General features: G+C 45.8%; 1 protein-coding gene across 3 annotated transcripts in view; it reads left to right on the top strand.

Annotated features, from left to right (window-relative positions):
• Positions 1 to 18457, top strand: part of NHS (NHS actin remodeling regulator) — a 266771-nt gene extending 248314 nt beyond the window's left edge. Inside the window, exons 4-9 of one of the 3 annotated variants that reach the window (XM_063342424.1) lie at positions 1760 to 1822; positions 4068 to 4260; positions 7539 to 7670; positions 8948 to 11905; positions 12404 to 12530; positions 14290 to 18457. In XM_063342424.1, the coding sequence (XP_063198494.1) occupies positions 1760 to 1822; positions 4068 to 4260; positions 7539 to 7670; positions 8948 to 11905; positions 12404 to 12530; positions 14290 to 14914 (4098 nt within the window). In that variant the 3' untranslated portion in view covers positions 14915 to 18457. The remainder of the gene's footprint in view (positions 1 to 1759; positions 1823 to 4067; positions 4261 to 7538; positions 7671 to 8947; positions 11906 to 12403; positions 12531 to 14289) is intronic. The other 2 variants (XM_063342436.1, XM_063342426.1) reach the window with 2 other exon arrangements.
• The last annotated feature ends 4954 nt before the right edge of the window (positions 18458 to 23411 follow it).

Consider the following 23411-nt stretch of genomic DNA (forward strand, 5'->3'; position numbering starts at 1 on the left):
AAGGGTGAAATCATCCTTGGGTACCTGAAGAGTTGACTGAACTGGTTCATGTGTTTAGTATCTCCATAGCCTTTGTTGCATGAACAGAGGTGTCTCTCCTGTGATAAGGACTTTTCACAGCTTGGGACAACTGGTTTTGCACTGACCTGGGTAGAAACTAACCTGCTGCAAACATTAACTGGGAACAGTCCTCTTTTGATCCCTCCTCTCTGCTCTTCCATAAGGCTTATTGGCAGCTCATTTGGAGGCTTCCCATGGTTTTAGTCCTGCACATGGGACCAGGGCAAAGCCTATCTACGAAGAGAGTAGGACGAGACAGAGAATTAGGCCTTTTGAGACTCACGGAATCACAGAATCTTCAGAGCTGGAAGGGACCTCTAGAGATCATCTAGTCCAACTCCCCTGCTAGAGCAGGATTACCTAAAGCACATCCCTCAGGGCTGCATCCAGGCGGGTCTTGAAAATCTCCAGAGAAGGGGACTCCACAACCTCCCTGGGCAGCCTGTTCCACTGCTCTGTCACCCTCACCGTAAAGAAGTTTTTCTGTGTATTTGAACGGAACTTCCTATGTTCTAGCTTGTGCCCATTGCCCCTTGTCCTGTCACTGGGAACCATTGAAAAGAGCCTGGCTCCGTCCTCCTTAAACCCACCCTTTAGATACTTGTAAACATTAATCAGGTCCCCCCTCAACCTTCTCTTCTCCAGGCTAAAGAGTCCCAGCTCTTTCAGCCTTTCCTCATAAGGGAGGTGCTCCAGCCCCATAATCACCACAGCTTCTTTTTTTGAGAGGAGACCATATAATGCAAAGTCTTTCAAACTGAGGTTTGTGGTTCATCCATCACAGCGGTGTTGAAAGTGATTGGGAGGAAAAACGTTCATAGGATTATTTGGCAGGTCTGCTGACTAATGCAGGGGAGGTAATAACCCCCACCGAGAAACATGTGCTAGAGCTTTCCGGTGGGATCAACAGGCCTGCTTTCTTTATCTCCTGTTTTGTTTTATTTTCTATTTCCAAAGAAGTCATCCTTCACTCCTTGGTTTTTAAAACAGGACAGTGCAACAAACCAAGCAGTTTCTGTCAGAAGAGGATTTCGGAGGTGCAGGGATTCAGCAAGACCCAGGACACTGTGGGCATCGCTGTTTCTCCTTTCAAGCCTTATAAAAAGTGACAAAAAGCCAATTAGCCATTGTCACCCTGTCATGATTGCAACCTTAGAGATGTAATGATAACATCAGAAAACCTTAGCAATCAATGTATTTGATGAATCACCCTCAGGACCAGCATTATTTATATCTATTGTTTAAGTACCTCGTGCGAAAAAAATTCCCTTATGTTATGAAATAGATCATTTATAATGTAATTGGATACGTACCTCGCGCTGCTTCAGCTCCAGGCTGTACACAGTTTGAGTTACCAAATCAATACATGACATTCTTGGGACAATTTAAGCATGTCTGTACAAGGAGGTTGAACCAATTTCACTGCAGTTTTGTCTAATCCAAGCAAGCAAAATCAGCACAGACTTCACAGGGGTCCAAACTACTCTGTGGGCACAGTTCCTTGAGCTGCATTGTGAAAAGAAGTATTCTCTTCTGGGGAATAAACCCATCAGTTGGAAGTAGGATGGAAATCTCAGCTTGTTTTGCCTCTGATGCTAATTTATCCGGACAAAAATGATGTGCTTTTACCAGAAACATTTTGTGTATGGTTTTAATTTTAATTTTTTTTTTTTTTTTTTTTTACATTTCACATTTATAGTTTAACAGCACCCGTTCGCCCTCCCCAATTGAGTGTTGCCACATGACCCCCTGGAGTAGAAAGGTACTGGAAAAACAAGCAATCCTCAACTAACAGCCCTGTCCCACTCTTCTCCCCTCCAGATCCTAACCCTTCCTCTTGCTTGCTTTTCACTTGCTAACTTTACTGCGCTTTTCTGTTTTTCTCATGTCAGTAAGACACAATAATGACTTTTTGCCCCCCCTTCTTTCATTCTTCACCTTGGATGGGTTTCAGGAGCTCGTGGCCACGAGGCCGCCTGCTCTTACCCTTTAAAAGGCCTGAGCCGGGACAGACTCAATAGCGTTAGTGATTGCGTTTCATTCTCTTGCAATGTTTTTGCCAAACTGCCCCTTTTTCTTCTTTTTTTTTCCCTGAACGGTAAGAAATTGTTTGGGCAGTGCCAGCACGACAGCGGGTATTTATTCTCTGGCCGTTTGGTGATGCCGCTGTTTGGAGAGGAGGAGCTCTGGCAGCCAGGGTCACTTTGCCCGCTTTGTCCAGCGCTTCATTGTCATCCAGGGGAGGAATCGGCAACAAATGCAGCCTCTGTGTGTGTGTGTGCGTGTGTGTCCATGTGGGTGTGCAGGGGTGGTTGTTGGGGGGTTTTTTGTGTGCATGCATCAAACTTTTTTTTTGGGGGGGGTTGCGGGGGGGGAGTTACCTAGGAAACAAAGTCTTTTGTGCTTGAAGTTTATATGAGCTGTTCACGTCTGCCGGGGATCGGCACAAAAGCTGCAGGCAGAAAGAAGGCTGTGATGTTTGACTGAAATCCTGCGGTGGGAAAAGGGGGTTTTCTGCGGGCGGGAGGAGGAGGAGGAGGAAGCGTGCGTTGTCTCGGGTCTGGGGGTGCTGCGGGAGGCGACGCCGGCGAGGTAAGTAAGTGCCCTCCAACAGTTTAAATAGTAGCTGCCGAGTTAAGATCTTAAATGCTTTGGGGGCCGGGGCGTAAATGCTGTTTGGCCAGCCTGAGATGGTTAATTCCCCCGGGATTTGTGAGGAGCCTGGGCGGAGGAATGGCAGAAGTACAATGGCAGCCCGGGCGTGATCCTGCGGCGTTCAACACCCGCCTGCTCAACGCCCTGCCAAGGAGCTGGGGAGCAATATTTTGTCTTCGCCGTGTTTACTACCGAAACTAAAACCGGCAAATGAAGTGTAAACAGCAGGCATGAGGGGGTAGGCTGGTAGTTAAGCAGCTGGGAATTCAGGACTGAAGAGAAAGACGTCTGAAAGGGATTGCACTTCATTTTTAAAAAACGAGAGGCAGACGGACGTCCTGGGCTGGCCGGAGAGTTTTGTCACGGCTTATAGAGGAACGTATTAATGGAAAAAGGGAGGGAAATTAGGCAGAAAAAGGTAAGTGTTTCTCTCCTCTGTCCCCTTCCAAACAAAACAGAAACTTTTTTTTTTTTGCAAACAAAGAGACCCCCAAACCCAAACTGGTAGCCAGCACGACATGAACACGCACTTAATTTATTTCTCTTTTACTAGATGAAATTACAGCAGCTTTGCAAGACAGGGGGTTGTCGGTGAATTTGTTATTTCTTCCAAGAGACAACAAACCATCTGTGTTTCTTCCACGCAGTTTACTTTTCTCTCTGTTGCTTTATCTTCCGTGTCTAGCGCTTCTCGTAGCATGCTGTAAAAATGTGCATGGTTTCTAAATAACTCTTTGAATTTCTTCTGGTGGTGGCTACTCTTCTCTTTGGCCACTGTCCCCCTGCCCCGGCACTGTTAACACCCGCCGCTTCCCACCGCGTAGCCGCTGGGTGGCTCTAACTTCGCTCTGCTCACAGTCTGAGTTTGTAAAAATGAAATGCAAATGGTTCTCTGAAGTACGGAGGGGTCGTCTTTAAAACTGTGGGCCTTCTGATGCTTGTCCTCAAATGAATGGTTATATGGGGCCAGTCCTCGCTTAGCAATCAGCGGACTCGGGTGTTCAAAAGGTTGCGGATGCAAATGAGGGCCCACATGTCTAATGCTGATGGTAATTGAGGGCACGCTCGCAACGGCTACCCATGGATGCAGGACGTGCCCCTTCTGATGGAGGAGATGTCCTGTAAATGTCACTGTGAATACGCTGACTTGTTTCCGGTATGTTGGGGTATTTTTCTCCTGTGTGCAGGATGTTATTTTTCCACTGGAGAATAGCTCGTGCCGTGTGACTTAGCTAGAACGGTTCCTCTTTGCATCCCTGTAATTGATTTCTGATCTGTGTGTCTGCTTTGTTTCAAAATTACCCTTGTGAGCCTGAGTGGGAGACACTGATTTTGTATGTATTCATTTGCAGTCCCATCCACCAGAGGACGAAGATACAGATGTCATGTTAGGGCAGAGGCCGAAAAATCCAATACATAATATCCCTTCTACACTGGATAAACAAACCAATTGGAGTAAAGCACTACCTCTCCCAACTCCAGAGGAGAAAATGAAACAAGATGCCCAAGTGATTTCTTCTTGCATTATCCCCATCAATGTCACTGGTACAAATCTCTTCTATTTCTTTTTGTATTTATTGCATGGTTCAAGGGAGGTCAAGTACTTATTTTGTTTAATTTATTTGAAGTCACAGGATTGTGCAGTCTGGGGTCAAAGACCCGAGCTTGAGGATGTAGTTTCTGGAGGACAGTGGGCTAAATTCATCCCTCATGCGTGACCGCTGAAGTCACTGAAGCCGCATCTAGGATTAATTTGGCCCATATTTTCGGAGTCATGTTATACAGTATAACATAACACTGGTTCCCTGTGTAAACAATGTACTTTTGTTGTGTATATAACCTACAGTCTGTATTTACAAAGACCTCAAATAACTTTTTGAATGTAGCTGACTGAAATAATGCAGAAAGCCACCAAAATTAATCATATGATTATCATGTGTAGCAGGAGAAGAGAAACTAGAGAATGTAGGCTACTATTTGCAGTGCTTTAAACACGCGAGGCATGACTGTGTAGCATGCAAACCATCGCTCTGACATCTCTTTACATGCAGCTATGCTGAAGGTATAGTAACAGCGTTTTATTTTATTTCTATAACATTTGGATACATTTGACTAGATTTATTTGAAGGAGAGCTTGTTTATAGAAGCAACAGGTACTTCACTTATTAAATGTGATAGACGACTTATTTCCAGAATCAAAAATCAGGCTGTTTTTCTCTTTTTCTCTTTCTCTCCTTCCAGAGGGCTATGGTAAACATAAAGTTGATCTGAGTTTTCCTCAATAATATTTCGCACTGAGTTTTGATTAATGTAAGAGCATAAAGTGGGCTGATTTCCACGGTTATAGAATTGAATATAAACAATCAGGAAAAAAGCAGGGAGCTTTCAGTTAGCCTTCATTCCCCAGAGAAAATATTTGTATTTAATTCTATTTTCCTAGTAACTGGGGGGGTCGGGGGAGGAGGTCAGAGCACTTCACATCCCATTGCTCTTTCCCGTCTCTATCAGCGGTGCCCAGCCTTCCTGTGAGACAGGCTGCGGGTTTCACCGTGGTGCTGGGGAGGGCTGCGTGCCCACAGTCCAGCTTCAGCCCCCAACCAAGGGGCTCTGGGCTTTTTGGGTGTGCAGCACGTCTGTCCTACAGTGTCACGGTGACAAGTCCCCATCAGCTCCACCATCAGCTGCATGAATCCTCCTGGTGACAGCAACACGGTCCCAGTTGCCCTCCTCCCCAGCAGCAGAGGTGACACTGCACCGTGCCACCAGCTCTTGCCCGCCCGGGGAGGTGGCAGGCAGGAGCGGGTGTCCTCACCGCTGAGACAGTGCTTCTGGCCAGCCAGGGCCCCACGGGAGGGAGCTGCCTGCATAGACCCTGCTGGGCTGGAGGTTGGGAGCATCTGGTCGAGGTCGCAGGTTGGGCACTGCCGATAGGAATCCCCGTGGAAAGTCACGGATAGTGTGGCACGTCTCCATGAGGCAGAGCTGGTGTTAAAATGATGCTCTTTCTAGATTCAATATAGGGCCCTAGCTGTTGGTGTAGGCTTTCTAACATGGCTAATGTCACCTAATGCAGTTCAGAGGAGAGTTAGGTCTGGGACCAATGTTAACTTTTCCAGTAATAGCCATTTTTGCCTAGACTCCACCTGCCATACATTGGAACCAAATTTCCACTGATCAGTTTTACAGATCAAGAATGGTATGTAATCTTCTGGATGTTTATGTGTATCATTCTCATTAGCACTAATGGGAATAATTTGTATGCGTCACGGGGAGGATATGCCCTCTTCCACTTTCCTCTCGGAGATGCCCCCCGTGCATCTGGCGCACAGAGCATGTTTGGCTAACTCACAGTTGCTGGAAAACCAGCAATGATGCTGATGATTGATTTTTTTTGTTTCAAAGAGTTTGCTTTCGGTTCTCTGTTTTTGTTTTTTAAGCTTCTCCCAACCCTGAGAAATGTTCACTTTTTTGAAAATGACTGTTGTTGGAGTTTACGGCACTTTTGTTCCATATTAAAGAAAGTTCTTCCTCTGCTTATTCCAGGGGCATTGGTGGTTACAGGACATCTGTCTGAAGCCTCTATTTCACTGTAGTAGATTTCAAGAAGAACTTTTACAAGAAAGTTACTTTTTAATGTTTTACATTGTTATGTAGTGTAATATGTACGTGTATGTCTGTGTATAATTATGTTTTCTATAATTATACGCTATTAAAATAGAGCTTCTTATCAGGATTTTTTTTTGTTTTCCTTTTGTTTGGTTAAGTTTGTTTGTTTTTCTTAAGATTACAAACCACTGTACCAGCAATCCTTATGTTAGTGTTTTTATGGACCTGGCACATTTTTTCCAACCTGTCCCACGTCAATTTTAGAGAGCATGGGTATACAGTTGTGCAAAAAGCCAGTGCAGATGGGCACTGGTCCTCTGGTGGGCCTCGTTTTAAATTTTTTTTGACAACAAAGTGTAAAAAACAAAGTGAAAGACAATTTCCTGTGCTAATGCTCTGGAAACATAAAGAAAATGAGGAATTCCGGCTTATTCTGTTTGACCATGGTCGTAAGTAAGTGTGCCCATGAACTTGGGCTCCTAAATCCAAACTGAGGATCTTGATGCACTGCAAGACCCAATTCCCAGAGCGGGCTCCCATGCATCCTGCCATGTGCTGAGCACTTGGGAAAATCAGGCCACTTACTGATGCATGCAAATACATAGTAGCTGCCCGTTTATGTCACCCTTGGCCACGTGTGATCATCATCGAGAATGCTCTCTAAACTTGCATGGGGACTTGGCCCCATTTTAGCTGTCTCCTTCCTTTTGAAATGTTAGCCCCCTTGGCATATTGGTCTCCTAAGAAGCACCCAACTACTGCAATATGGTGTTATAACCTTAAATTGTTTTTTTACGCTTAGTTGCTTAAAATAAGTCAGGCTATAGCTGAACAGATTACTCTTTGCAGACAAGTTACTGTCATCGTCGCTATGACAGATGGGTAAATAGCTGTAAGAAAGATGCCCTGTTACCAAGAGCTCTCAACTCTATTTTTCTTCATGATTTTCTCTTCTTTTTTTTCTTTTCTTTTTTTTGTTTTTTTTTTGGTTTTTTTTACTCCTTCTGTTATTTTTGGCAGACCAGGCTGCTGAGGGGGAGCTGGAATTAGATGTAAAACTGTGATATACTGTGATATAATTTACATAAGAGCTACATAAGGGCTCCCTTATGTTTATCCACAGGCTTAATCCAAGCTCACATACCTCCACTGTGTTCCAGCCATGAAAACTTGTTTACTATTTCTAAAGGCTAATGAGACCTATTTATGGGTTGCAGGAGTTGGTTTTGACAGAGAGGCTAGTATACGCTGCTCTCTTGTTCATTCACAATCTGTACTACAGCGGAGACGAAAGTTGAGGAGGAGGAAAACCATCTCTGGCATCCCCAGAAGAGTGCAACAAGAAATAGGTGTAGTATAAATACAAATCTTCCGTAGATAGCTTTCTAACCAACTTAAATTGCAGAGATACGAGCTGGTAGCCAGCCTTCCAAAGAAACGAAACCTTGAAAGCGCAAATGCTTGTGGAGTTTGGGAATGACGTGGTTTGTTTTTTTGATTTACTACAAAGTAAGCAAAGCTATATTACTCCATATGGCCTTGACGGACCGGGGGCCTTACCGAGTAATATAGGTGTACGTGTTCAGCTCTTATCGTGTAAATGTTAATCAGTTCTTTTTTTTCTTTTCATTTTATTTCTGTTACGAACCCATAGTTACGTGCATAAAAAGTAACTAGATTAAGTGAAAGTTTTTTCTTGCGTGAGGGAAGCTTAAGGTAAAGAACTGACAGATGTTGGTCAGCAAAGTGATGATGAGCTGTCACAGCAGCCGGGTAACTCACTCAGATGAGCAGTTGGATACCTGCCTTAGAGACAGCTGCCGGTACCCTATGAGAAACTCTGCTAAACGTTCCTTGTATTTATCAGGCTTGTCCTCAGTTCCTTCCTTTCATTCTTTATTGCCAAGGATATTTGCCCGCAATTGAGCGGCTTACCTCAGTTTTTGTCCCAGGTAAATTAGGAGCAACTCTTTTGAGGGCAAATCCAGTGTAAAATTGGTATTAACTGAAAATTAAACTGACAGGATCATTATTTCTTAATGTTCACCTGCACCTGAAGATGGCTCTGGTATCTCGGTCGGTTGCCGTGAAACCTGATGGAAAGCAGAAGGAATGTGTTTATCATAGGGAATAAGCAACCAGAGAACCTATGAAAGAAAGATCCTGTTGCCTTGCAAATATTCTTGGTAGTAAAGAAACAGATAATGGAAATTCTGAACAGACAGGTAGTCAAAATAATAGAACTATTTGTAGAAGCTCAGGGAGTGTTTTGTCCAGCAGCCACTCCTGAAAACTGCCTTTAACTAGTTGAAATAGAGTGACAAAACCTGAAAACTTAATATTTATCTTAATATTTACCGCAGCAAGATCAGCTCCGTGTGAGATCGCATTGCAGAAATAGGAGAACTGAGATCACATTGCAGGACTAGGAGAATTTCCCCACCTCACTGGGATGAGGTCTGCCTTATATATACTCTTTATAGCAAAGTTAAATTTGGTCCAATGCTCAGCAAGATTAGAAAAGAAAGAATACGGCAGATAATGCTTCTTGGGTTGCTCCGCGGGTCGTCTCGCGCCGGGAAACGTGGAGCTGTCTCCCACTCACCCGGCTTTCCATGTGTCCTAGATTCAGACGAGTCGCCAGTGGCGAGAGAGCGCAATGTGATTGTGCACACAAACCCGGACTTCTCCGGCTCCAGCAGCAGGAGGTCGGGGACCCGGGACTCAGAGTGCCAGACGGAAGAAATCCTGATCGCTGCTCCCTCCCGGCGGCGGATCCGTGCCCAGAGGGGCCAGAGCGTTGTCGCCTCCCTCTCCCACTCTGCTGGCAACATCTTGGTGCTGGCGGACAACGGGGATGCCGTCTTCGCTGCCGCTGTCAGCAACCGCATCCGCTCGCGCAGCCTTCCTCGCGAGGGTGCCCGGGCCAGCGAGGGCCATCAGGATGCTGCCACCAAGAATGCAGGGTACGAAGCAGAGCGCTTCCTAACCGGCCAGGAGAGGATCCCGAAAAAGGGGAAGGAGGTCTTGAGCAAGCAGGGTTCACAAGAGTGCCAGCCCATCGGTTTAACTTGTCCTCAGCACCTGCACAGCCCCGAACACAGCATCGGCGAGAGGGGGAGGTCGCGGCTGTCAAGGATGGCCGATTCTGGCAGCTGCGAGATTTCATCCAACTCGGACACCTTTGGGAGCCCCATTCACTCTATCTCCACAGCGGGAGTCCTGCTCAGCAGCCACATGGACCAGAAAGACGACCACCAGTCCTCCAGTGGCAACTGGAGTGGGAGCAGCTCCACGTGTCCCTCCCAGACATCCGAAACCATTCCTCCTGCCGCCTCTCCTCCGCTGACGGGCTCTTCACACTGTGACTCCGAGCTGTCACTCAACACCGCTCCCAACGCCAATGAGGACTCCAGTGTCTTCATCACGGAGCAGTTTGGTGACCACGCCGACAAGGTCAGGGGCCATAGGGCAAGCTCCTTCACCTCCACAGTGGCGGATTTACTGGATGACCCCAACAACAGCAACACGAGTGACAGCGAGTGGAACTACCTGCACCACCACCATGACGCCTCCTGTCGCCAGGACTTCAGCCCGGAGCGCCCGAAGGCTGACAGCCTGGGATGCCCCAGCTTCACCAGCATGGCCACCTACGACAGCTTCCTTGAAAAGAGCCCCTCTGACAAGGCAGACACTAGCTCACACTTTTCTGTGGATACCGAAGGATACTATACCTCCATGCACTTTGACTGTGGTCTCAAGGGTAATAAAAGCTATATTTGCAACTATGCAGCCGTGGGCTCCGAGGGCGGCCAGACTGGGAGCGTGGCCTCCAGCCTGGCTGACTGTGCCTGGCAGGAGTGCGTGAGCCACAGGAGGCAGGGACGGCAGAGCATCTCGCTGAAGAAACCAAAGGCAAAGCCAGCCCCACCAAAACGCAGCTCGTCTTTGAGGAAATCAGAGGGCAGCACCGACCTTCCCGACAAGAAAGAACCAAAGATTGGCGCCGGGCAGCACGTCTCTCACACCGCCAGGGAGATGAAGCTGCCCCTTGAGTTTTCAAACACACCTTCCCGAGTGGAAGGCCCCAGCCTGCCGGCCAAGCAGGAGCTCCCCTGGTCGAACCAGGGTGATGGCGGGTTAAAGGACACTCCGTTTGACACCGCTGATATCCCCTCCTTTAAAGATGAAGGTGCTGAACAACCTCACTATGCAGACCTCTGGCTTCTGAACGACTTGAAATCCAGTGATCCTTACAGGTCCTTGTCCAATTCGAGCACTGCTACGGGTACTACAGTCATAGAGTGCATCAAGTCGCCGGAGAGCTCCGAATCCCAGACATCCCAGTCCGGGTCACGAGCCACGACCCCATCCCTCCCCTCCGTCGATAATGAGTTTAAGCTGGCCTCCCCCGAGAAGCTGGCAGGGTTGGCCTCCCCCTCCAGTGGGTACTCCAGCCAGTCGGAGACGCCAACCTCTTCTTTTCCGACCGCTTTCTTCTCGGGACCCTTGTCTCCAGGGGGGAGCAAGAGGAAGCCCAAAGTACCAGAGAGGAAGTCGTCGCTGCAGCAGCCGCTCCCGAAAGATGGCACTGCCTCGGTGAGCAAAGAGCTAGAACTTCCCATTATACCTCCTACTCACCTCGACCTAAGTGCTCTTCACAACGTCTTGAGCAAGCCCTTCGCTCACAGGCACCAGCTGCATGCCCTCAGCCACAGCAAGCAGAGCGCCGTCGGGGAAGCCCTGCATCCCAGCCCTCCCTCTGCCCTCGCCATCACCCCCTCCGTGCTCAAGTCTGTCCACCTGCGGGCAGTCAACAAGCCTGAAGGAGGGAAACAGAAAGGCAGCGCCCCAGACCTGCTCTGCATACAGGAGACCGCCCTGATGGCCACCGACGTTTCTCCGGGCAAAATGAGGCCGCTCTTAGCTAAGAAACCAGTACCACGCCAGTACTCCACGGAGGAGGCCATAATGTCATACATTGACGCTTCCCCAGTAGAAGCAGGGCCCAGAAAGCCGCCTTTAGAAAAAAGCTCTTCTTTCGGCGGGCAGAATAGCTGCGAGCGAGAAGCTGTAGCTTCAGCAAGCGTGGGTCTGGTTGAAATCAAATCCGGGAAGGACCAAGCACACCTGGCCACCGAGCGCTTGCCAGAAAGCGCTCTGAATCAGATGAGTGCCATCTCCACGGACGGGTCTCAGAAGGGCTCGGCTGTCCTCACAGGTGACACCGAAGGGAAGAAAGCCGGCCAGGGAGCAGAAACAGAGCACGACCTTCAGCGAGCACAGGCTCAGCCAGAGCTCTCCACAGGCGGCGAGGGGCGGCTGGAAGCTGGACCTGCGAGTGAAAGCCCAGATCAGGCCGAGGGGGTGGCCGTCAGCCATCAGCTTAAGCACCAACCCGATGTAAGCCACCACGTGCCTGGGAATATCGGCTACGAAGCGGAGACAGTGGCAGTGTATTCACCCGGTGGAGCGAGTTGCAAGCAGGAAAATGATATCGCATCAGGTATCCCAACCAAAAGTGCCTCGGATGACGGCAGGGCGGACGAGACGGCGGGCCGCACAGAGGAGCCTTCGCTGAAAGGTCAGTTGTGAACTCTTTCTGTGTTATACCCGACCATGCAGCCTCGGACATGACCGGTGGTGGAGTCAAAAAGCAGGCTGGAGGTGCAAATTAGTGTGTAGGTTTAAGTACAGAGCTCCCCGATCTGTTAGCTGGCCCACCAGCCCAAAGATATTTTACGCTTTTTCAGTGCATTCAGGGTGTATTTCTCTGATATTTATTTCCTCCCTTGTGCTGCATTCCAGATGAAAAGAGAAAAGGGAGGAGTTCTAGCCCTGGGTACGGAGGAGCCGTGTATCACAGTCACACAGCAAATGGGAGATCCTGGGCTCGGTCCCTAGTGTTGCCCCCTTTATGGGCTCCAACATGCAATGTACATGATGTTTAGATTAGAGGATAAAATCTGTATGGCGGTATCGGCCCCTCAGCTGTCAGCCGAGCTGGTGCCTCGCGTTGGCGGTGCCGCTGCAAAGCATGGTGGGGGTCTGACTCGTGGTGTGGCCTCTTTCCTTGTTCAAGAGTCTTCTCCAAGTGACGAGTCCATCGTGTCTCCGCTGAGCGAGGAGCTGCAGGCTGACGCTGAGGACGTCTTTGTGTCTCCAAACAAACCCCGCACTACTGAGGATCTGTTTGCAGTCATTCACAGGTGACCGAAACTCGTAGCAATGAGGAATGTAACATGCAGCCCTGCACAGTCGCCCACTAACAATAGCTGCAGGATGGTTATTCGATGGTTAAGCCTTGTCCTGCAACTACCTTCTTTAGTTTATTGAGTTTAGTTTTCTAAAAGGCAACTTTTAAAAGATGTTTTATTATGGTCTGGTGTGCACTCTGAATATCTCCGTGGCCTGTGTAGGATGCTTTACAGATAACAACATCAGGCCATTCTCTCTAACAAACATATGTGTCTGCAAAGAAAACTACCCACAGCGGTTCCTGCCTTCTGCCTACCACCTCTGTTCTGGTGAGTGAGTCATTGTAGTGACAATGATGAGAAGGCATCTCTTCAATTTTAGAATATTTTGTATTCAGCTGAAATTTGCGATCACAACTGAAATTACAGATTTCTGATATTAAATAGGTTACAACTGAGTATTATTATTACCTAAGAACAGCCCAGGCGGCCAACCACATCTAGGGCTGTATCAAAAGAAGCGTGGCCAGCAGGTTGAGGGAAGTGATCCTGCCTTTCTACTCCACTCTGGTGAGACCCCACATGGAGTACTGCCTCCAACTCTGGACCACAGGAGCAGGTCCAGAGGAGGACTGCAAAAATGACAAGAGGGATGGAACACGTCTCCTATGAGGCAGGCTGAGGGAGTTGGGGTTGTTCAGCCTGAAGAAGAGAAGACTCCAGGGAGACCTTATAGCAGCCTTCCAGTACCTGAAGGGGGCCTACAGGAAGGATGGGGAGAGGCTATTTGCAAGGGTATGTAGCAGTAGGAGGAAAGGCAATGGTTTTAAACTAGAGCAGGGTAGGTTTAGATTAGACATTAGGAAGAAGTTCTTTACAATGAGGGTGGTGAGACACTGGAACAGGTTGCCCAGAGAGGTGGTGGAGGCCCCGTTCCTGGAGACATTCAAGGCCAGGCTTGATGAGGCTCTGAGCAATCTGATCTAGTTAAAAATGTCCCTGCTTATTGCAGGGGGGTTGGACTAGATGACCTTTAAAGGTCCCTTCCAACACAACGCATTCTATGATTCTAGGATTCTATAATTCTGTGAGTTGGGATTGTTGAGCCTGGAGAAGAGAAGGCTCTGGGGACACCTTATTGCAGCCTTTAAGTACTTAAAGGGGGCTTGTAAGAAAGATGGGGACAATTCTTTTTTAGCAGGGCCTCTTGCAGTACAACAAGGCGTAATGGCTTTAAACTAAAAAAGGGAAGATTTAGACTAGAGATAAGGAAGACATTTTTTACGCTGAGGGTGGTGAAACACTGGCACAGGTTGCCCAGAGAGGTGGGAGACACCCCATCCCTGGAAACATTCAAGGTCAGGTTGGACGGGGCTCTGAGCAACCTGATCTAGATGAAGATGTTCCCGCTCATTGCAAGGTGGGGGTTGGACTAGATGATCTTTAAAGGTCCTTTCCAATCCAAACTATTCTATGATTCTAGGACGCTGTATGCATTGTTGTCTTTATAAAGAGCTGATTGTGCATACATTCTTTGGGAAGAGCTGGGTGAGGTTGAGAGGGACTGTGTGGCTCAGTGCCTCATACATTGCACAAGAGCTATCACGGCTTAAAGTGCTGTTATTCACTGCTAGCCTCCAACGTTTGACAGAGGAATTACGAGAACTCTAGCTAATATGAAAGCACGGTCAATCTGTGAAACTCCAGACCAGCATTAAGTGTTATTCTACAAAGATAATGTATGAAGGAGTGTTTCTTTGTGTTTATACAGATCAAAAAGGAAAGTTCTCGGGAGAAAGGATTCTGGAGACCTTGCTGTAAGAAACAGGTTGAGAGGTTCATCGGGGACTAGCAGCCAGCCCCCCACCAGCAGCACGCTGCCTGCCAGCAATGTGCCATCGGCCGGCAGCGGGGGCACTCCCATAAGCAGTCAGAGGTCCCCGGGGCTCATATACAGGAATGCCAAAAAGTCCAACACATCCAACGAGGAGTTTAAACTACTGCTCCTTAAGAAGGGCAGCCGATCCGATTCCAGCTACAGGATGTCCGCCACGGAAATTCTGAAAAGTCCTATTTTGCCCAAGTCTCCCGGAGAGCTGACGGTGGATGCCCCTCAAAGCCTAGAGGAGTCTCCCCCCGCGGTGAGCCCCGATGCATCGTCCCCGCTCTCCCCCTGTTCCCCCAGGGTCAACGCAGAAGGATTCTCCTCCAAGAGCTTTCCCATGTCGGCATCTTCGAGAGTGGGGCGGTCCCGCGCGCCCCCAGCAGCCAGCAGCAGCCGGTACAGTGTGCGGTGCAGGCTGTACAACACACCGATGCAGGCCATCTCCGAAGGAGAGACGGAGAACTCGGACGGCAGCCCCCACGACGATCGGTCTTCTCAGAGCTCAACGTAGGCTGTGCGGGCGCCAGGCTGCCAACACCACTCCCACGGGCTCTGTAAGGATGTGAATATAAGAGGCCAATGCTGTAGCAGTCAAAAAAAAAAAAGAAAAAGAAAAAAAGGAAAAAAATCGCAGGGCAATATCGATGCTTAAATGTGTTTGTGTTTGTAAGACGCTGGGGAAACAGAGGACTATGGCTGTAGCTATTTATTAAGTTACATTTTCTGAAGTAGGAAGATATGCAGTGTCTGGTCTGTTTTCTTTTAGTTTCATTTGGTTTGTCCCACTCTCATTTCCGTTGTCACTGTAGATTTCATGGTTATACACTTTCCATAGAGTTAAAAGTGACTTTTGGAGGTTGTTTTTTTCCAGAAGCTGCCCATCTAGAAACAAATCCCTCACTGTAGTGCTTCCCTAGGGAGAAAAAAAAAAAAAGAAAATGCTCTTGAGGATTGGTATTTTTCTACACTAAAATGAGCTGAAACAAAATTTAGAAGAAATTAAGAAAACATATGTAAATACCATATTTTTGATAAAAATTTGTAAATAGAATTATCAAAAAAGTGGACATGTGGCAAACAATTTACTGCATAACAACTTTGTTTATAGAAGACAAAAGAAGTCAAATGTAATAACTGTATTCTGTGAATACCATTTTCATATCAAACATAAGAAATTCACATGGCCACCGATAACCACATTCAGGGCGACAAGCCTGAAGGACGACACTGAGCAGTGGAAAGGAGGAATTCTCCGCCTTAGGTGGGGAAATGGAAAGGCTGACTCTGGTGGGATTAAAGTAACCATTTGTCTTTCTAAGGCAGCTCCGAAGAAGCAGCTAACTGGAAAGTGCAGCTGGGAGGGTTACCGTGAGGATCGGTGGGGAAGGTGAGCGTGCTTCCGACAGAACGAAGTCGTATCTGATGCAAAGCCCCAAAGGGTCCCATCCCGCAGCCTCCCCTGGGCCTTTATTCTAGCAGGGATTGCTTCAGAGAGGAGAGATGCGAGAAGAAATAGTACTTAACTTTCATATTCCTATTAGGCTATTGGGATGCATAACACGGTCATAACCTGGTAACTATAATCTTTAAACACAATTAGTTTCTGGTTCGTAAAGGAAACAAATAAATTATAAGCATGCAAGAAGCGCTTTCGATTTATCAGTAAATATCCGCAATGAGTTTTCAGTGAAGCTTTCTCTTTGTGCTGATGAGATTCATGCTACCTAAATATTTACAAAAATGACACTGTGAAAACGTAGCTGGGAACTAGGTATGTGTACGCATTATTTATATTCATTGCTGAGCTGGGAAGGGGAAAGCTCCGGTTCATTGTGCCAGCCACGTACAGTTGGGATCTTGTCTGGGTTTACCAGAAACGCGGAACAGGGTACGGGACTGGGGTGGGGTGGGAAAGGAGATAAATCAAAGCAGCTGCTTTGATACAAATGAAGGCAGGGAAATAAAAGCTGAATTACTTGAAGTTACTTGAATTTTCTCGTCTTAAAACTGCAAGAACATGTACTTTTAAAACTTAACCCGTGAGTCGCTTTATACTTTTAATTTTTAAGCAGAAGAAAACCAACAGGCCTGATTCTCCTTTGGGCTTTGGGCCACCACGGTTTCCATTGATGTAGCCCCGTCCATGCTACTCGGAGAAGAGGGCCCTCTTTGTCCAAAATTGATGCAGTTGGTGTTGGTTGCCGTAGGATGTGGTTTGGAGTAGAGGAAAGGTTAGTGCAGAGAAAATAGTGCGAGGAGGTGTGTGGTGGGACAGGTGGAGTAGGATGGCAGAAAGAGTGTACTTTGGTACTAAAGAAATCAACTAAAAGCTGGCTTTAAGCATAAGTAAAGGATAGGGAAGCGGGATGTGTGAAATGGGTTTTTACTAGTTTTTTTTGCTTTTAATCATGTAATGCAACAGCTGAGAGTTTTTAAAAGCAGGCAGGGCGTGTTTTAAAGAGGAAGGTTCTACCTAAAACTGTTACGGTTTTAAAGAATCTGAGCAAGTCAGAATGGTTTAAAAAAATCCCCAACGTTATTCCCCACAAGGCTCACGTCTGATTTCATCTAGCACTTACCACAAGAAATATATTATTCAGGGTTTCCTACCGTCCTCCTGCGTAGCCTGGTTGCGTTCGGTGTGCGAGGTGGAGTCGCTGTGCATGTGGTACGTGCGTTGAGAGGAGGGGTGGTCCATCAGCTGAAGGGCTGCACATTCAGGAAGTCTAAATAATCTAAAAGTCTAAAATAGTTTTCAAAAAGGTAACGGGAGCAAGGTTTGGGAAACAAAAGGCTAATGACATTAGCAGGTTAGTTAAGAAAAAAAAGTCTGAACACAAGTGAAGTGAATGAATGAGGATGTTTTAAGAGGAAAGGTTTAGCATATAACAAACCACTTTTGGGAGGACATGAGTAAAGGAATATTGGGCAGAAAATCCTTGGTTTGTCATCTTCAGTCATTTTCCTTAAAAATTTTACCAGGAGCACTTTTACAATATATTTAATAGTCCTGAGTTACCATAACTGCGAAGAGAATACAGCTGAATTGACTTTGATGATAACACTTTTTATTACCAATCAATGATTTCACAGAGACCATAAATAAATATATATATACACTACAAAAATATTTTTGACTGGAATAGTGAGGCAATACTTCACATACGAAACAGCCACAGAACAATCCCATTAAAATATAGTCTTCCTTCTTTTGTTTCATTTACTAGTTTATATTTAGCAGATTAAAACCCAAGTAAAGACAGATCCTAAATCCACTTTGAAGAAAAGATTTCATAAAAAACATGGGAATCAGAGGAAAACAAGTGGCAGGGACCCCTGCAGTGTTGCAAGTGCCATTAAGGCGCTGGAGGACAACCTGTAGAGCGAAGGGAACATCACTCACCTCTTGAGACAGGGTACAGTTCATGCATCAGGTAACTGCTGAACCGTGATTTCAACCTACTGTTCCATCGTTTGCACTGATGTTGTGGAAATGATTTCTGAAGTTATACAGCTGTGTGTTCTGAAAAATAACATTTTCCCACTTTTCTTTTTTTTTCTTTTTTTTTTTTTTATTGTGGCATCATAGAGGACATGGAATAGTTGTAGCAAATAAAGCATATGTTTGCTTTTGCCAAAGGTCAGTGATTGAGTGCATTTGCTGCAATGGTGGCAGATAGAGAAATACTGTAGGTTATGACTTAAAGAATTTAAAAAAAAAAAAATTAAGAAGGTTACAGTGTAACTATTTTGGTACTAGCACCAGTTCATGCTGGCAGAAAAGACAATGGTTTATGGACTTGCATCCATTTTGTATTTTTGTAATATTTGTAAATACGAACTTTTTAAATCGTTGCAAAGATGGTTTCTTTTGTAAAATGTTTTCAAAGTTTACATTAAATCCAAGCCTTTGTATATTTTAGAGCTGTGCAACACTTTAAGTCTTGTATTTATTTTTAGTAAAAACGGTGACAGTTTCATTGTGAACCCCTCTCAAAAAATGTGTCAGAAAAGTTTGATTACCTAGAAAGTGTGTATAGAAACTGCAAATAAACGTGACTGCAATTAAATCACACCTTCTCTGTATTTTCTTGTAATGATCACACCTTCTCTGTATTTTCTTGTAATGAAATGGGAAATCTAATCTACAAACTACGAGTATGCTATTTCCAAAGGTAAGTCTCGGTCCGTTACACATTTCAAACTAATACATCGTGTTTTCTCTTCAACTTAAATTTTTTTATAAACGGAGTCAGGGGAAATCTATATCCAAACTGTCATTGACTTCAAGTGCATTTTCCCCCACAAGTACAATTTTGCCAGAATATAGACTGCTGAATTTGCCCCACATCTTTTATAGGTAAGAAAAAGGTAAGAGATAGGAAGCTGAGATGAATAACAGTGGGAAGACGGCTACTTTGTCTTCAGCTGGAAAACAAAACGAATTGCAGCACTTCAGATCCAAGGTATAGAACCCAGTGACTGAACCTTATCAGATAAAGCAAGCTGTGGGCAAAAGGCAGGCCATCAATTTCAAACGCCAACTTAGAAGTGCAAACACTTTATTTTAAAATGGTTATCAGGAGGCAGAGAAGTCATGACACGGAAGCTAAGTGGTTTAAATGATAGCCTCTGCATGTCTCTTCAAAAATTGCATACCTGCAGGAAAATGGGAGGGGAAGATGCTCATCGTGTAACTTTGGTTTCAGCTCTCATTTTGTCGGTAGCTTTGCAACACCGTACTTGGTATTTAAAAAAACGCATATGGGGAAAAAAAAAAAAATCTGAGATGCACAGGTCTGGTGCCTTAGAGTGAGTGGAAAAAAATCCGGTCTGGGGAGTGCTGCTGAGCTATCTGCAATCCTGCTTTGCAAGGATATGAGGATTGTCCCGCTGGGTGTGGTGCTAGAGTAGTCTCCAAGTGGGAATCAGTTCATGTAACATTTGGTTTAACCAGATGGTCAAGCAGTTAATGATTATGTAGATCATTTCCTGTTGGATTGTGTGCCTTTCCCAATCCAGAAATAGAGATAAGCAAGATCCGTAGGAAGAGCTTAGCCCGTAGAGGCAGGCACAAGCTGGTTTTCATCTGCCCGCTGTACGCCAATGTAGTTTTTTCATGCTCAATGGAAGAGAAGACGAAACATTAGACTACATAAAATATACCCATTAATTTTTTATATATACAAAGTGAGATAATTGTAACTATTTACAACATATGTGAAGACAGTGACTTTTCTAAGTCTGTGAAATCCGGGCTTCAGTGTGTACCTTTGGGTATGTATATATGTCATACCACCATCAGGCCCCTCCAGTGATAATATAAACTAGATACTATAAGCAGTGTCACTGTGTATACAACCTCTTCTCAGGTTCTACTGTCCTGCTTCTCAGCAAAGAATCCCACCATGCTGTGTATATATGTATATATATAAGGACGTATATAACCATGCAGGGGAAGAGTTACAGGTTTTGGTTTTTTTGGGGGGAGAATAATAAAGCACATGGGTGTTAAAACTTAGGTGCCACATTGAAAGTGTTGGCACTTTCTCCCCAGAGTGGAATTCGACCCCTGCCCAACAAATCTTCCTATGCACTCTTCCTATGCTGTTCTCAGAGACTTGGCAACTCAGGCCACACGTGGAACCCAGTGGGGTCCTCCTTGAGGCAGTAAGTGAGAGGCATTTCTTAATCTCCATCTCTTGCTGGAGCTTTTGTCGGGCTTAATGGAGGCACTGATCCACAACAGAAACCCTGTTTCAGAGAGGGGACTAGCACAGACGTTCATTGCAAGTACTGTTAGTGCCTGCTCTCGGGAACGTTGCTGGTCACATCTGTCTGCTGCTCTGTGCAACATGGGTACGGTCTGGGAAGCAAGGGATCATCACCAGCTTGCAGCCACCCATCTTCTCCTGGCACCTGGTCCTTCCCCCTGCCTGGTGCAGCCCTGCACAGCGGGTGGTAGGAGAGAAGGCAGCTGCTGGGCTGCCCCCCGGGGAGAGCAGCCCCTGAGCCCCCAATATCCCTGCAGGTTGCTGGCCATCGGGCTGTCCTAGCGAAGGACGGCAATGGCCAGGGCTGATGTTGTAATGTCACAGTCTTCAACTCAAGCCGTGTGTCTTCTCCGCGACGGGCACCCCCGTTATCACACTGGGCGTTTGGAAGAGACGGCTGTGCAGAGGCAGGCTGGCGGCCCCTCAGGCCTCTGCAGTCCCGGGGGTAAGCACAGCGCCCAGGGGCATTCAGGTGGGGACGCCTGGGAAGGCAACAGCACCTCCAGTACCAGGCAAGAGAAGGAAAGGTGTTTCGGCACCTTTGTTTGGATGGGGCGGGCTCGCCAGGCCCTGGGGCAAGCGTCTTTCCTGGCAAGAGGGCAGCCGAGTTCTGGCTGCGACCCTACTACTGATTCCTACCCACCTTTCTACGGGCACTTACTTGACAGACTTTGTTTTCCATAAACCTGTTTTTGGTTGCGTTAATTATATTCCCCTCCTTTAATTCTTTACGTGGTGACAGAAGCATGTATTAAACGTTCTGATAGTTTCCTGGGATTGAAGTCAGGCTGACAGGTTTTTAATTACCCAGCTTGTCCCATTTGTATTTTTAACTACCGGCACGTTAGCATTCTCCTGAAACTCTTCTAGAGCCCAACATTATTGGTTATAAGAATCCTTCAATAGGTTTTCCTTCTTGATGCAAGTTATCCGGCTCTGCTGAACAAAGCCGTCTGTCTTTAATTACTTCAGTATGAATGGGACAGGGTTTACATCGTATTATCTGTACTCCCCAAATAGAAAATTGAGGAAATGTATTCATAAGGAATCCATATTCTCCAATACAGGCTCAAGGTCAGGACAACAGAACAGGTAAACAGCTAAATATAGTCCTTCCCACTAGATTCACATGCATTGCCATTTAAACTTCCCCAGAGCTGGAAAATCAGAAAACTACTCAATGTTAAGAGAAATTTATCCTATAACAGATGCTGGCATTCTCACTGAAGTCTACTGTTTTCTTAGAAGACAAATTAAAAAGCTGTGCAAACCAGCAATGGTAGTAACAGCATCATGGGCAGGAGTGGTAGCTCTCATGCAGTTTCACTCTAAATAGGTTGCTGCCAATGTTATTTTTATTTTTTTTAACAGAAGATATTGAGTTCTGACACAAATACTTATTACTATTGCTAATTCACAAAAAGGTTGTAAACCATAAGCTATTCCTGTTAGGAAACAACTGCCCCTACAGCTCCCTGTTTAGTTCACTGGCATCTTCAGGCTGGGGTGAGAGGAGAGGCAGGAACTGCTCCCTCAGTCCCAAAAGAAGAATAACAAAGGCCAAGGAAATGCCATTTCTTGATCAACTCATAGGTTAATTCAGAGTGTTCATCCTTATTGCAGCAACATTCTCCATACCTAGCAGTGAGGTTCTAATGAGGCAGAAAAAGAACACTTTTTGCTAATAGCACCTGAACAAATACGAGAAGCCTTGCTCTCTAATAACCGTTTTGCAGCAGTTTTATTTAACGTTAGGCTGCTCTTTTTTGTATCACTCAAAAACCACATATCTACAAAATAAGCATTCATCCAATGAGTTTTCTGTGGAAATTCACACTACGGTTTTCACTGAGAATGAGAAAATTAACTAGCATGACTGAACCTGCGGCTTGGCCATTCTGTTAACAAGCCACATTGAATCTAGGTCGGGTGGCTTAGTTCTATTACAATCCTCCAAAGCTGAAAAAATATCATCAGCTGAAAACATTTTTATGAGTAAAGGACATTAAAAATCTGTAGGAACATGGCATTCAGTTCCTCAGTGGTCAAGTTTATTTATATATATTTAAAAGGCTGGCACAGGACTATTACATTATTACTAGTATTTAGTGTTCATCCTTTAATGTTCTCCTGTTAAAAAGTACCTCCTTGTGATATTCATTAAAGGCTTGCTCAGCAGCGGCTGGACACCCCTTACATAGTTTCTTCATTATGTGTAATGAAAACAAATGTCTTTATGACCATTTAGGAATGGTAGCGCCTCAAAAATGAATTCTCTAGATTGGGCTTGTGGTTTTGGCCAGATTGGCCAATCAGAACGACAGATGCCACCCCCCCCACCCCCCCCAAAGAGAGGAGAGGAAAAGGAGTTTTTAAGAGTTTAGAAAAAGAACTAAACTAATGAAAATATTAGTAAATAATTAAATAATAAATAATAATAAAATAAAAATAATTTTAAAAGTATACGATATATACAAAACTGTATCCAGCTCTCAGGATGATGATCACGTCACCAGAAGGCACAGGGAAAGTCCCAGACTGGAGTCAGCGACAGACAGGAGCTGGATTCCAGATCTGGAGTCAGGAATGCTCGGATCGGGATCAAAAGCAGACCAACCGACAGGGTCCTCCTCGGACCTTGGTCGGCCATTGAAGAAAGAGAGTTGACCCTTTGATCCCTCAGCTTTTATACTGAGCATGGGGCAGATGGGATGGAATCCCCTGTTGGTCAGTTTTGGGTCACCTGTCCTGTCTGCTCCCCCCTACAGGTGTGACCCCTCTATGCTTTTCTGCTTCCAACCCTCCAACACGGGAAGTAACAGAGTTAGCTGGCCTTGGTTGTTACAGCAGTAAGTCTAAGCAAGAGCCTCTGCGCATACCGTTCCTTGGTATAATCAAGTCTTATCACTCTGAGAGCGAACAGTTTCTGAACAATACGCTGTTAATTTCAGAGTTTAGTCAGTTAGAAGAGGCCCAGCTAAAAAGTAAAATTACAAAACAGAAAAATGGTTCTGTTTTACCTCAAACCAGGACAGGCTTCACACTTTCACTGTTTTCTTGGGTTTGGTAGATAATTTAAGTGCTGATCCAAAGCAAAGTGAATGAAATATAGACGATACCCTCTAAGTACCGATGCTAAATCATATTATCCTAATACTATGATCTGTTTCTGTGCATTTCACTCTGCCAAGCCAGCTGAACCATCAAACAAATCACAATAATGTAAATTTTGGC

This window comes from Chroicocephalus ridibundus, chromosome 1 (assembly GCF_963924245.1).
Source record: "Chroicocephalus ridibundus chromosome 1, bChrRid1.1, whole genome shotgun sequence".
Taxonomy (NCBI): Eukaryota; Metazoa; Chordata; class Aves; order Charadriiformes; family Laridae; genus Chroicocephalus; species Chroicocephalus ridibundus.